Source organism: Papaver somniferum, chromosome 2 (genome assembly GCF_003573695.1).
Source record: "Papaver somniferum cultivar HN1 chromosome 2, ASM357369v1, whole genome shotgun sequence".
In the NCBI taxonomy this organism is placed as follows: domain Eukaryota; kingdom Viridiplantae; phylum Streptophyta; class Magnoliopsida; order Ranunculales; family Papaveraceae; genus Papaver; species Papaver somniferum.
The window spans coordinates 156,572,319-156,587,051 of record NC_039359.1 but is presented as its reverse complement, the minus strand read 5'-3'; the positions used below and the strand labels follow the sequence as shown (position 1 = coordinate 156,587,051).

The 14,733-nt window shown below is 37.7% G+C and overlaps 2 protein-coding genes across 2 annotated transcripts; both read left to right on the top strand.

Annotated features, from left to right (window-relative positions):
• Positions 1–13,332: 13,332 nt before the first annotated feature.
• LOC113354168 (SKP1-like protein 4) lies at positions 13,333–14,196 on the top strand. Its single transcript, XM_026597587.1, has one exon. The coding sequence runs from the start codon at positions 13,533–13,535 to the stop codon at positions 14,016–14,018; it is 486 nt and encodes a 161-aa protein (XP_026453372.1). The 5' UTR covers positions 13,333–13,532; the 3' UTR covers positions 14,019–14,196.
• Positions 14,197–14,332: 136 nt separating this feature from the next.
• On the top strand, positions 14,333–14,716 carry LOC113352308 (SKP1-like protein 1B). The gene has a single exon (XM_026596144.1). It carries the CDS (start codon positions 14,333–14,335, stop codon positions 14,714–14,716), a length of 384 nt encoding a protein of 127 aa, XP_026451929.1.
• Positions 14,717–14,733: the final 17 nt, after the last annotated feature.

Genomic DNA, 14,733 nt, shown 5'->3' with positions numbered 1-14,733 from the left:
ACTATGGAATAGGAGCCACTAAAGTTTATCTTTTTTGTATTCCATATGTATTAATAGTTTTGTCACTAAAATTAACAAAGGAGGAGATTGTTAGAGCATAGCTCGGTCGACCTCGCATGCGTTGCTATCTCAAGCATGTTTGTCAATGTTAATGATCAAAACTATGAGTCTTGATTTCTATCCTACATATCTAAGTCTCGGACTAGGATAGAAAAGTGTAGTTGAGCTCAAGGAATTCATGGCGATTCATCATACAACAACGAAGATCTATACAAGGAACCGTGGAACTTCATCAAAAAAAAAGTATGTGGAGACTTGAACTTATCTATCACTCAAAAGTCTATCTATTCTATCTCCTACTTCTTATGAGGAAAAAGTCGTATGCTATATAGACTAGATCATACACATTTGACATTTCGAGATGAACATTCATTGCTTATCTTTTATCTCGAAATTGTGTGTTGGTAAAGTGTTTCGCTTTGATCAAGATTATCTTCACCTAGTGACGAAAGTCATGAAAAGTTTCAATCACTTTGAGAATTGCTCTGACGTGAGTCGATCTGTCAATAACGTCTACATAGCGTCCTCTGAAAATATCCCAATGATTTAAATGAGAGTTTAGATTACATAATGATGAGTGCCAAATATTGTATGTATTTGCACCTTTTTATTGGCATTTAACTCATCATTCGTGCACTAACGCTCCATTTTATCCCATATTCTTTGTTTTCGTTGTTTTCAAGAATAAATACTTTTATCAATTAATTTTGCATTTTTAGGTACTAAATAAAGCCTGGTTAACTCACGGAGCGAAAAGAGCAAAGAAACGGCAAAGACTACCGCAGAAAGGCAGCGAAGATTGATGTTTGCAAGAGCCGGATCAATTAAAAGTGGGCTTGAAGAGGAAAAATTGTTCTTAAAGAAGATATGGGCTTGGCATAACCAAGGCTCAAAACCCTTACCCAAATCCATTTCCATTATCCATACCCATTTCCATGAGAGCCTTCATATTGGATCCATCTCATCATCCAACGGCCACCTCATCATTGTGCATCAAAATCCGAAGCTCCTGTCAAACACCATAGTACCTAACTCCATCTGAAGCCGTCAGTTTTGTTGTATCTCATAATCCAACGGTCGCTACATACCTCGCCATCGTAGCCGTTCGATTCAATCTATATGGGATCATCCAACGCTCTTTACTCGCTATGCATCAAAGTTCGCTACTCCCGCTCAACACCCAAACGCCAAACACCTACACCACAAACCAAACATCCCCTAACCCATTCTTCATCGACCTCTTCTCCTCTTCTCTCTAAATTCCTCTCTTCCCTATCACCTGCAACTTCCGCCACCACCATCTCTTGCCATCACCAGACCTCGAACCACACCACCACCACAACCACCCGACAACTCCACCATCTCTCTACCTAGCCTAGGTGTTTCATCAAATTCACATCCCACTGACCTAGGGTGTGGATTTGATGAGACGACTCGAGCTAGGGTTCACAGTTCACAAAGACGAGCAGCAAAAGCAGCAGAACAAGTGGGAAGAACAGAAGAAGGTATGGGTCGAGGTGAAATCGCAAGTGGGTACGTCAAATTGAAAATCCCCAAATCAAATTTTAGGTTTTCAAAAATTAGGGTTTATAAATTTGGGGATTCTGCACTATAAATAGAACATGGTGTGTGTAATGTTGGGGGTATGCCCGGATTAGCCGGTGCACCAAGCTGTAGTAGTATATTGTGTTCATCATGTTCTAATTACTTTTGCTAGGGTTGAGATGAAACCATTAATTTACTGCTAAGTTTGATTCATGTTTCTGATACTGTTCTTGTTGTGCTTTACTTGTTTAGGTTAAATATAATCCGAGCTCTTCATCATTTTACTTTCACAGTGTATGTCATGCATCCATTGTAGTTAGAATACTTCTGTGATGAATGTGTTGCAATTCATGCTTCATTGTCTGTTATTGATCCCTTGACTAAGTGTGCCCTGAAAAGACAGTTAGTGCTTTGTAAAGATACCCTAATTGCGATTAGAATATCCATCTTAGGAAAGGTTTAATTATCTAAGTTATCAAATTGATCTGTGATTAGTTGTACTGTGAGAAGACAGCTAATACTAGGGATTAGTTAGTTGGCTTAGTTGATATTAATCTATCCATTGAGACCCTGGATAAACGGCAGACTTGCATCTTGTCCGATGTCCATAAAAAGGGACAAGAACATTATTGAAACTGAACTGACTTAGCTGAGATTAGGTGGTGGATTCGACTGCCCTAGTGCCCTTTAATATGCATTCTTGTTTTCTATTTTGTGTTACATAACCAACATCTAGCCGTACCGGCAAAGAAAACCCCCTATTTGTGTTACTTCTTGTTCTGAAATCAGTTGTAGTGAGATCATAGTTTCCAAGCTACACCCACCTTGTCCCTGTGGATCGACCTGTGCTTGCCTTGTGTTACATTGTGACACTGTGCACTTGCAGTTAGACATAGTCGTAGGTACTCTTTCAAGTCCTACCACATAACCATGTATTCCTTGAACTGAAGTTTTCGAACTTTGTTGATCAAGAGAAATCAGGAGGATTGTGGAATTGGCTTGCCAAGTCCGCGAACTGTCGGAAGTTCTCGACCGAGAATTTCTGCTGGATTTTCCAGAACTCGTTTGTGTGCTAAGTCCGCGAACTGGCGGAAGTTCTCTTTCCCAGAATTTCTGCTGAGTTTGGAAAACTCAACCGATTAACTTAAATCCGCGAACTTGTTTGTGAACTTAAGAGGTTATGATCTAAAGATGTGCTCTGAACATGAAACATTAAATTACTAAGGAATGCTTTATGCAAACCGTGGCTATAATGTCCATGAGTCGATTCAATCAAATCAAATCATTTTTGTTTCAATCGTGTCTTGTGTAGTTACATAAGATCTCATAGCAATTGAACAACTATTTAACTAGTTCATTTGAGTCAATTGAACTAGTTATGGTGAAGAAGAACAAGGTTAATATTAAATGCTCATATGGTTAACCTTTTGGGTTACTATGTTGAACCAGCATACACGTACACGTTTGGGCCTGGTTTTCACAAACCCAGTAAACGTTTAACCATGTGTGACAAGCTAAGTTTTCGATCTAACGGTTGAGAAATATTAGCTTGAATCTAAATCAGGTTTTCATCTAACGGTGAATAAGGATTGCTTTATAACTAAGGCAAAACCCTGATTTGAAGGCTATATAAAGGAGACATCTAGCTTTGAGCAAAACTAATGCCCACACGTATGTGTGATACTAGTGCGCTTGCTAGAGTCGATTATCCTTTAACCTTTGGTTTTCTTCTCTAAACCAGGTTAACGACATAAAAACTTCATTGGGATTGTGAAGCCAGACCGATACTACTTTTATCGTAGTGGTGTGATCTGATCTTGTATCTTTTATCGTACGAGTACAATCGATCGATTGGCTTGAGATCGTGTGAGTTCTCCGATAGGCAAGATAAATAAGTCACAAACATCTTCGTCTCACTGTTTGTGATTCCTCGACAAACCACCTGTGTAGTCAGGAAGGATTGTAGAGAGGTGATTGATTAATCTAGGCTGTTCTTCGGGAATATAAGGCCGGATTGTCAATTGGTTTCTGTTCACCTTGATTTTATATCTTAAAACGGAACAAAACCTAGGGTTTATCTGTGGGAGACAGATTTATCCTTTGATAGACTTTTCTGTGTGAGATGGATATATTTATTATCAAGTCTGTGATTTTGGGTTGCAATAACTCTTGGTTGTGGGTGAGATCAACTAAGGGAATCAAGTGCGTAGTATCATGCTGGGATCAGAGGCGTAGGAGTACAACTGTACCTTGGATCGGTGGGAGACTGATTGGGGTTCAAATATAGGACAGTCCGAAGTTTGCTTGGAGTAGGCTAGTGTCTGTAGCGGCTTAATATAGTGTGTATTCAATCTGGACTAGGTCCCGGGGTTTTTCTGCATGTGCGATTTCCTCGTTAACAAAATTTCTGATGTATGTGTTATTTCTTTTCCGCATTATATTTTATATAATTGAAATAATACAGGTTGTGCGTGTTAGAGCATAGCTCGGTCAACCTCGCATTCGTTGCTATATCAAGCATGTTTGTCAATGTTAGTGATCAAAACTATAAGAATGTTGAGCTTAAGGACTTCATGGTGATTCAACGACAACGAAGAAGATCTACACCAAGGAACCGTGGAACTTCATCAACAAAAAGGTTTGTGAAGACTTGAACTTATCTATCACTCGAAAGTCTATTTATTCTTCTCCTACTTCTTATGAGACAAAAGTGGTATGCTATATGGACTAGATCATATACACTTGATATTTCGATCTGAGTATTCATTGCTTATCTTTTACTCGAAATCTTGTGTTGGTAAAGCGTTTCGCTTTGATCAGGTTTATCTTCACCTAGTGACGAAATTCATGAAAGTTTCAATCACTTTGGAAATTGCTCTGACGAGAAAGGACTGTTGTTCTTCACGACTGAATATCGCCCTCTGAGAATGTTTTAATGATTGAAATGAGAGTTTAGATTACATAACCATGTATTCCTTGAAGCGATATTTTCGAACTTTGTTGATCAAGAGAAATCGGTAGAACTGTGGAATTGGCTTGCCAAGTCCGCGAACTGATGGAAGTTCTCGACCGAGAATTTCTGCTGGGATTTCCAAAACGCGTTTGTGTGCTAAGTCCGCGAACCCAGTCCGCGAACTGGCGGAAGTTCTCGACCCGAGAATTTCTGCTGAGTTTGGAAAACTCAACCGATTAACTTAAGTCCGCGAACTTGTTTGTGAGCTTAAGAGGTTATGATCTAAATATGTGCTCTGAACATGAAACATTAATTATTAAGGAATGCTTTATGCGAACCGTGGCTATAATGTTCATGAGCCGATTCTAATCGAATCGAATCATCTTTGTTTCAATTGTGTCTTATGTAGTTACATAAGATCTCATAGCAATTGAACAACTCTTAACTAGTTCATTTGAGTCAATTGAACTATTTATGGTGAAGAAGAACATGATTAATATGAGATGCTCATATGGTTGACCTTTTGGGTTATCATGTTGAACCAACATACGTGTACTCGTTTGGGCATGGTTTTTTCTCAAACCCAATAAACGTGTACCCAAGTGTGTGTGAAAAACTATGTCTTTCGATCTAACGGTTGAGATATATTGGCTTGAATCTAAATCAGGTTTTCATCTAACGATGAATAGAGTTTGCTTTGTACCTAAGGCAAAACCCTGATTTGAAGGTTATATAAAGGAGACTTCTAGCATTGAGCAAACCTAATCCCCACACGTCTGTGTGCTACTAGTGCTCTCGCTAGATTCGATCTCCATTAACTCTTGAGTTTCTTCTCTAAACTCGAGTTAACGACTTAAAGACTTCATTGGGATTGTGAAGCCAGGCCGATACTACTTTTATCGTAGTTGTGTGATCTGATCTTGCATCTTCTATCGTACGAGTACAATCGATTGATTGGCTTGGGATCGTGTGAGTTCTCCGATAGGCAAGATAAAGAAGTCACAAACATCTTCGTCTCACTGTTTGTGATTCCTCGACAAACCGCCTGTGTAGTCAGGAAGGATTGTAGCGAGGTGATTGATTAATCTAGGTTGTTCTTCGGGAATATAAGTCTAGATTAGCAATTGGTTCCTGTTACCTTGATTTTATATCTAAAGACGGAACAAAAACTAGGGTTTATCTGTGGGAGACAGATTTATCCTTTTGATAGACTTTTCTGTGTGAGACATATTCGTTTATTATCAAGTCTGTGATTTTGGGTTGCAGCAATTCTTTGTTGTGGATGAGATCAGCAAAGGGAATCAAGTACGCAGTGTCCTGCTGGGATCAGAGGCGTAGGAGTACAACTGTACCTTGTATCAGTGGGAGATTGGTAGGGGTTCAACTATAGATCAGTCTGAAGTTAGCTTGGAGTAGGCTAGTGTCTGTAGCGGCTTAATACAGTGTATATTCAATCTGGACTAGGTCCCGGGGTTTTTCTGCATTTGCGGTTTCCTCGTTATCAAAAATTCTGGTTTCTGTGTTATTTCTTTTCCGCATTATATTTTATATAATAGAAATAATACAGGTTTTACGTTCATGATTATCAACTTCTCTAATCCAACTTTTGGTTGTTGATTGTAGTTGATTGATCCTTGGACATTGGTCTTTGGTATCGTCCAAGTTATCTCTCTTTGATAAAGACTCGCTATTGATTTTAGCTTGAGTATAAATCAAGTCGAGAGATTGAGATAATAACTCTTTGAGATACTTTTTATCTAGATTGAGTCTGACTGTCTAGTTGATTCTCTAGCAAAGTATTTCGGAGTTAGTCCATACAGATTGCTAAGCGAAATATTGGGTTGTGTTGTTAGACCCCCGCTTTTTCAATTGGTATCAGAGCAGGAAAACACTTTAAAGACCTTATAAGTTTGTGTTTGTAGCGATCTGTTTATGGACGAATCTATCTCTAATAACGTACCAATTCAGAAATCACCTGATAATTCTGAAAGCTTCGTTTCACCTGAGAAAACTGTCACATCTAGGTCAGTATCTAAACATTCTCTTAATGTAGAAACTGTTGAAGTCTGGGAAACACACCTAGAAGAACAGTTAGATGAACTTTCTGATGAAGGTGATTCAGATATTGATAGAGATGTTGATGAGGAAGTCTTAGAGTATGTTAATCTTTCGAATTCGTTGGAAAAGAAAAAGATGACAACTTCTCATGTCACACCTTTTCTGACTAATCTCTGTCGTACAAATAAGAAATTGAGAAGATGTTACGCAGGTGTTTATGTTTCGAATCGCTTTAACGAATTGATCCTCAAGGATTCTGAGGAAAACCTACCTATGAAGTCACTTGAATGTGATAACCTTCTTCAAAAGTACTTTTCGTTGGAAGAGAAACTTGCAGATTCTGAAGCAAGGGTTAACTCTCAACAAATTATTTTTGATGACAGAGAAAGCGCTTTTATCGCTCGAGAGAAACGTCTTGAGGCTGATTTAGATGCTGCTCTTGATAAAATCAAGATATTGGAAGATGACTTGAAAAAGTTCAATACTGGCTCAAGCAAATTAACCACTATGCTAGGAGCAAGTAAAAATCATCGTGATACACGAGGATTGGGCTATAAGGGAATAGATGCTCCAAGTATTAGCAAAGAGGTAAAATTGGTCAAGGCTAGTGATTCTTCTCAACAAAAGGTTTCCACTGATGGCAAAAGTGAAACACCTAAACCGGCAGTCAAGGTTCAAAAGAGAAAAGTTTATCAACCTTTAAAGTCATCACACACGGATCGAGGTAAGAACATTCCTTATGTTTGCCACTTTTACGGAAACAAAGGACACTCTAAGCGAAGGTGTCGCCTTCAGAAAAGGAATGAAAAACTTCACAACACTCTTATTTGGATGTCTAAAGAAGTTGTTAAACCTATATCACAGATTGGAATCATTCCTGTACGGCCTCAAGGAACATACTGTGATAGAGATTTTCCTAATTATGTATTCAAACCGAAGGATACCTACAATGGTGGAAAGAAAAACAGCAAAAGTGTGACAGCTGTTGTAAATCAGTCTGAAAAGAGAAAAAGGAACAGAATGACGAGAAGGTCATGTTCCCCTAATGTTCTCAAAAAGGACTGTGAATCTAAGACTTCCAATTCAGACTTCTTACATGTCAACAATCGAGTCTCTGATCTGAAGATTCACATAAACAGACTGAAACGGAATATCAAGAAAACTTGGAATGATGTTAATCCAGGTACTTCTAAATCTTCTCTTGATAATGCTTCTTCAACTAAACCAGGTAGTCTGTTAAATACCGATGAAAAGGAAAAAGAAGAAGTGAATAATGATGAGCAAGATTCTCATCTTGTTTCAACCTGACATGTTCATGTTGCATCTCTTTTTAATCTTTTATCTTGTTAAAAAGGGATGCTCATGGTTCTCAGGATTTTTATCTTGAGAAAGCTGTCAGGACTGTACTGGATTTGATTACTTTATTCCGTTTGTTCCTCAACATCTTTTTCTCTTTCTCTGTGGGCCTCTTTGGTCTTTCATAGGCCCGGTTCTCTAGTTCACGCACCAACCTACATGAACGTCATGTTCTTTAGGGTTTGATGGAATACCTTATATTTATATATAATGTGTTCCATAAGTACAAAAATATCTTCTAAAGTCCTTTTGGGTGCACAATGGAGGGAAGCAACAAGTCTGATGATGTTAAGCTGTGTCCTATTGATATCTCTTGCTTTCATGCTCTTGACCATGAGAACGAAGACAAACTGCCAGTTCAAATTTCTTCACAACTGGTAGGAAATCTTCTTGAAGATTTTAAGGTCGTACGCAAATAACTTGGTATCGCAACACGGAATCTAGACTACCTAAAAGATGAACTACGGAAGGCATATGAGGAACTCGTTCTTGTTCAAACCCTGGTTGCTCACAGGAGTTAGTCTTTCATCTGTTCGTGGTTCTATTTTTGTCGCCTAGTATGTCTTCTTTTTGGTTTAGTTGGAAGAATAACTAGTGCTTTGAATAGCAATGATTGTGACTACACATAACTATTTTTGTTTTCATCTTCTTATGTTATTTTTTAGGTTTATTGGTATTAAATTCTAAAAATATTTGGAGGATGATGATTATTGCAGTATTTTCTTGGTTTGTTATAATGCAATATTTTTATGGGATATGAATTGTTTGCGTCTGTGAACTTGAAGGTCCCATATTGCGGTCAAAAGTAAAGTCGTTCATAAATTGATATTCGTATTGATGAAAGGACGAATGGACTTTTGACATATACAAAAGTTATGCCTATGCAATCATGTATTTGATGGAAAATAATTAAATCTTTTGTATAACAAGGATAAAGTCTATTACGTTGTTATGCATATAATGATGCAAAGATAGAATAGATCCTTGTATGTTATCCACGGTATTGATCTCCATTGATCCATCTTGTTATGTTTTACCGTGAAGGCTCCATTGTGTGTCTTATGTTGAGCACCTTACAACTAAGTCGATTAACCTTGGCTTTTTTGGTTGTTCCGTAAGATGCTATTTGTTGAGCGTTATGAACTAAGTTAATCATCCTTGGTTATTTAGTTTTGTACTCCATAAGTTTTCCTTCTTATGTTGAGTACATGTGCGGTTAAGATGGTCATGTTTCATGATAATCTTAGTCGGGGTTCCATAATCTCTTATGTTGAGACCAAAATAATTAAATTGATTACCTCGGTGATTAGTTTGGTTATTTGTATTCCGATTAGATTAATTATAGGTTCTCTTATAATTAATCTAATTGAGTTTTCATATATTCCACAAGTTCTTGTGTTGAGTATATGAACAGCTACACTATCATGTTCTTTTGGTTAATGTAGTCACGTATCCCGTAAGGTTTTCCTTATGTCGATTACTTGAACGGTTAAGTTAGTCACCTCCATATGATTAACTTAGTCGTAGCCTGTTGCTCCGTGAGTTTACTTATGTTGAGCACTTTCAATTAAATTGATCACTTTTGTGTTTTTGATTTAATTTCGTATTCCAATTAGAATATTCATGGGTTCACTTGTGAGTATTTTGGTTGAGTTTTGGATATAAAAAATCATTCACATGGTTTTTGGTGTCCAAATAAAAATCCTTCTTTTCTTTCGAAATTAAGGTCGCTCTTGTTGTTCCTTTGGGAATGACATCAAATAGGGGAGAGTTCTTTTGAACTTGTGCTTAATGGTAATATCTTGCGGAGAGTACGGCTGTGGAATTTTATAGGGGTTATCTTGCGTCTTAAAACTCCTTGATGAATGTTGTTAGCTTCGGATATAGGATTGCATCTAAATTAAGATGATATGTTGTCTTTCTTTTGGTCATGAAATGTCTCTTATGGAAATTTCATTATGAACCCGTTCTTGTACCTTTGCCAAATTTATTGACAAAAAAGGGGAGAAATATTGTAGGTCACACTACAAATACATATGGTTTTCGGATCATTGTGTAATGGGGAGTGGTTTCCATGATCGAGATGGAGTATTGACTAAGGGGGAGTGATACATATCTCCATAGTATTATTGTTAGAGTCGTGATGCAATTGGACTTTGATGTTCATAATAATACTATGAGACTATATAATAATGATCGAGAATCTCGATTTCTCTCATTGTTATAGCTTTGGATCTTCAACAGCGGTGATACTAAACTTACAACCTTTGGGATCATTGGAGTACTTGGAAGGACGAAGATTTCAAGGAACGTTGAAGATTGGACTATGGAATAGGAGCCACTAAAGTTTATCTTTTTTGTATTCCATATGTATTAATAGTTTTGTCACTAAAATTGACAAATGGGGAGATTGTTAGAGCATAGCTCGGTCAACCTCGCATGCGTTGCTATATCAAGCATGTTTTTCAATGTTAGTGATCAAAACTATAAAGTCTTGATTTATAGCCTATTATCTAAGTCTCGGACTAGGATAGGAAAACTGTAGTTGAGCTCAAGGACTTCATGGTGATTCAACGACAACGATGAAGATCTACACCAAAGAGCCGTGTAATTTCATCAACAAAAAGGTATGTGAAGACTTGAACTTATCTATCACTCGAAATTCTATATATTCTTCTCCTACTTCTTATGAGACAAAAGTCTTATGCTATATAGACTAGATCATATACACTTGATATTTCGAGCTGAGTATTCATTGCTTATCTTTTACTCGAAATCTTGTGTTGGTAAAGAGTTTCGCTTTGATCAGGTTTATCTTTACCTAGTGATGAAATTCATGAAAGTTTCAATCACTTTGGAAATTGCTCTGACGAGAAAGGTTTGTTGTTCTTCACGACTGAATATCGCCCTCTGAGAATGTTTCAATGATTGAAACTAGATTTTATATTATATAACCATGTACTCCTTGAACCGAAGTTTTCGAACTTTGTTGATCAAGAGAAATCGGTAGGATTGTGGAATTAGCTTGCCAAGTCCGCGAACTGACGGAAGTTCTCGACCGAGAATTTCTACTGGGATTTTCAAAACTCGTTTGTGTGCTAAGTCCGCGAACTCAGTCCACGAACTGGTGGAAGTTCTTGACCCGAGAATTTCTGTTGAGTTTGGAAAACTCAACCGATTAACTTAAGTCCGCGAACTTGTTTGTGAGCTTAAGAGGTTATGACCTAAAGATGTGCTCTAAACATGAAACATTAATTATTAAGGAATGCTTTATGCAAACCGTGGCTATAATGTTCATCAGCCGATTCTAATCGAATCGAATCAGCTTTGTTTCAATTGTGTCTTGTGTAGTTACATAAGATCTCATATCAATTGAACAATTATTAACTAGTTCATTTGAGTCAATTGAACTAGTTATGGTGAAGAAGAACATGATTAATATGAGATGCTCATATGGTTGACCATTTGGGTTATCATGTTGAACCAACATACGTGTCCTCGTTTGGGCATGATATTTTCTCAAACCCAGTAAACGTGTACCCAAGTGTGTGTGACAAGCTATGTCTTTCGATATAACGGTTGAGAGATATTTGCTTGAATCTAAATCAGGTTTTCATCTAACGGTGAATAGAGTTTGCTTTATACCTAAGGCAAAACCCTGATTTGAAGGCTATATAAAGGAGACTTTTAGCATTGAGCAAACCTAATCCCCACACGTCTGTGTGCTACTAGTGCTCTCGCTAGAGTCGATCTCCATTAACTCTTGAGTTTCTTTTCTAAACTCGAGTTAACGACTTAAAGACTTCATTGGGATTGTGAAGCCAGGACGATACTACTTTTATCGTACAAGTACAATCGATTGATTGGCTTGAGATCGTGAGAGTTCTCCGATAGGCAAGATAAAGAAGTCACAAACATCTTCGTCTCACTGTTTGTGATTCCTCGACAATCCGCTTGTGTAGTCAGGAAGGATTGTAGAGAGGTGATTGATTAATCTAGGCTGTTCTTCGGGAATATAAGTCCGGATTATCAATTGGTTCCTGTTACCTTGATTTTATATCTAAAGACGGAACAAAACCTAGGGTTTATCGGTGGGAGACAGATTTATCCTTTTGATAGACTTTTCTGTGTGAGACAGATTCGTTTATTATCAAGTCTGTGATTTTGGGTTGCAGCAACTCTTTGTTGTGGGTGAGATCACCAAAGGGAATCAAGTACGCAGTGTCCTGCTTGGATCAGAGGCGTAGGAGTACAACTGTACCTTGTATCAATGGGAGATTGGTAGGGGTTCAACTATAGATCAGTCTGAAGTTAGCTTGGAGTAAGCTAGTGTCTGTAGTGGCTTAATACAATGTGTATTCAATCTGGACTAGGTCCCAGGGTTTTTCTGTATTTGCGGTTTCCTCGTTAACAAAACTTCTGGTGTCTGTGTTATTTATTTTCCGCATTATATTTTATATAGTAGAAATAATACAGGTTGTGCGTTCGTGATCATTAACTTCTCTAATCCAACTTTTGGTTTTTGATTGTAGTTGATTGATCCTTGGACATTGGTCTTTGGTACCGTCCAAGTTATCTCTCTTTGATAAAGACTCGCTATTGATTTTATCTTGAGTAGAAATCAAATCGAGAGATTGAGATAATAACTCTTTGAGATACTTTTTTATCTAGATTGAGTCTGACTGTCTAGTTGATTCTCTAGCAAAGTATTTCGGAGTTAGTCCATACAGATTGCTAAGCGAAATATTGGGTGGTGTTGTTAGACCCCCGCTTTTTCAGTGCGTTCGTGATCATCGATTGGAAATCCAACTTTTGGTTGTTGATTGATATTGATTGATCCTTGGACATTGGTCTTTGGTACCGTCCAAGTTATTCCTTGTATTTGATAAAGACTCGCTATTGTTTTTAGCTTGAGTAAAAATCAAATCAAGAGAGAGATATTAACTCCTCGAGATACTTTTATCTAGATTGAGTCTGACTGTCTAGTTGATTCTCTAGAAAAGTATTTCGGAGTTAGTCCATACACGATTAGAAAATTCAACAAATCTACGCAGAAGTCCAGGAATTAACTGGAAATGGTCATTCCCTGCCATTAATTTTGATTGATACTAGCTTAACACCCACCCCATTTAAAACCAGTGGAGAAGAGTCTGCAGCAGCTTCAATTCTTGGGTAAACAATTATGTTTTAAGAAACAATTGTGTGCTCCTCACCAAAAGAAAACGTCAGATCAACTGCATCGTAGTAGTAATCAGGCTTCTTGTAATCCTTCAAGAAGATCTCCTTAGGGGTTTCCATCTGCCTTAGCTTGGTTCTGCTGGAACGGAGGAGAAGCGGATGAATCTGCTGGCACTTTCCTTTCTGGCTCGTATATATAATTCTCTTTTCAGTTTCCTTTTGTTGCTAAAATTGGTATTCCGATTCTCACTCCTGATCTTATTCTCCAAGGAGCTAGGGCATAGTTTAGAAGATTCCTTATTAGGCGGTGGTGGTGCACAAATAAAAGTGGCGTCTCTTGACATCCGCCGCACACAAAGAGATACGAACACTATTTTTGATCATGGCGGACACAAAGAAGATGGTAACCTTGATGAGTTGTGATGGAGAAACTTTTGAGGTTGAAGAAGCTGTTGCACTTCAATCTGGCACGATTAAGCATATGATTGAAGATGGTTGTGCTGATAATGCTATACCTATACCAAACATAACAAGCAATATCTTGGCTAAAGTTATAGAGTATTGCAAGAAACACGCCGAAGAAACCCCTCAAGGAGATGCTCGGCGTCGATATACTGTGGAAGAAGATCTTAAGAATTGGGATGCTGAGTTTATTATTAAGGTCAATGACTACATCCTGTTCGATCTTATCTTAGCAGCAAATTATCTGAACATCAAGGACTTGTTGGAGCTGACTACCCAGAAGGTTGCAGATACGATCAAGGGTAAGACACCAGAGCAGATCCGCAAGTATTTCTACATTAAGAAGGACTTCACCCCAGAGGAAGAAGCTGAGATTATGAAGGAGTACGGTTGGGCTTTCGAATGAATTATCAATGTCAGTACTACTAGTAATGTAGTTTGGTGTTTTATTTTATTTTATTGATTTACTTGATTTGATTTGATTGTTAGAATGAAATTTTGATGTTGTTATTTTGATAATTTAAAGCAAGTTTTTTAAATGAACCCTGAAACAATAACTGGTACTATTATCTTCTGAAGATTTTCAATAATTTTGTTCCAATTGGTATTCAGATTCCCATTCTCATTCTTATTAGACACAAATCAGACTGGTGTCTCTTGATAAGTATAAAAGGAACGGGAGTGCGGAGACTTCCACACACCAAGACACGCTATTTGATCATGGCAAACAGAAAGATAACCTTGAAGAGTTGTGATGGAGAAATTTTTGATGTTGATGAAGCTGTTGCTCTTCAATCTCGAACCATTAAACATATAATTGAAGATGGTTGTGCTGATAATGCTATACCTTTACCAAACGTGAAAAGCCAGACGTTGGCTAAAGTTATTGCGTATTGCAAGAAACACGTTGAAACCTCTGAAGGGAATGGTCGTCGTGAAGATCTTGACAAGTGGGATGCTGTTTTTGTTAAAGTCGGTCAGTATACCCTGTTTGAATATATCTTAGCTGCAAATTATTTGGATATCAAGAGCAAATATTTCAACATTAAGAATGACTTCACCCCAGAGGAAGAAGAGGAGGAGGTTAGGAACAAGGCTTTCTAATGAGTTATCGATATCGG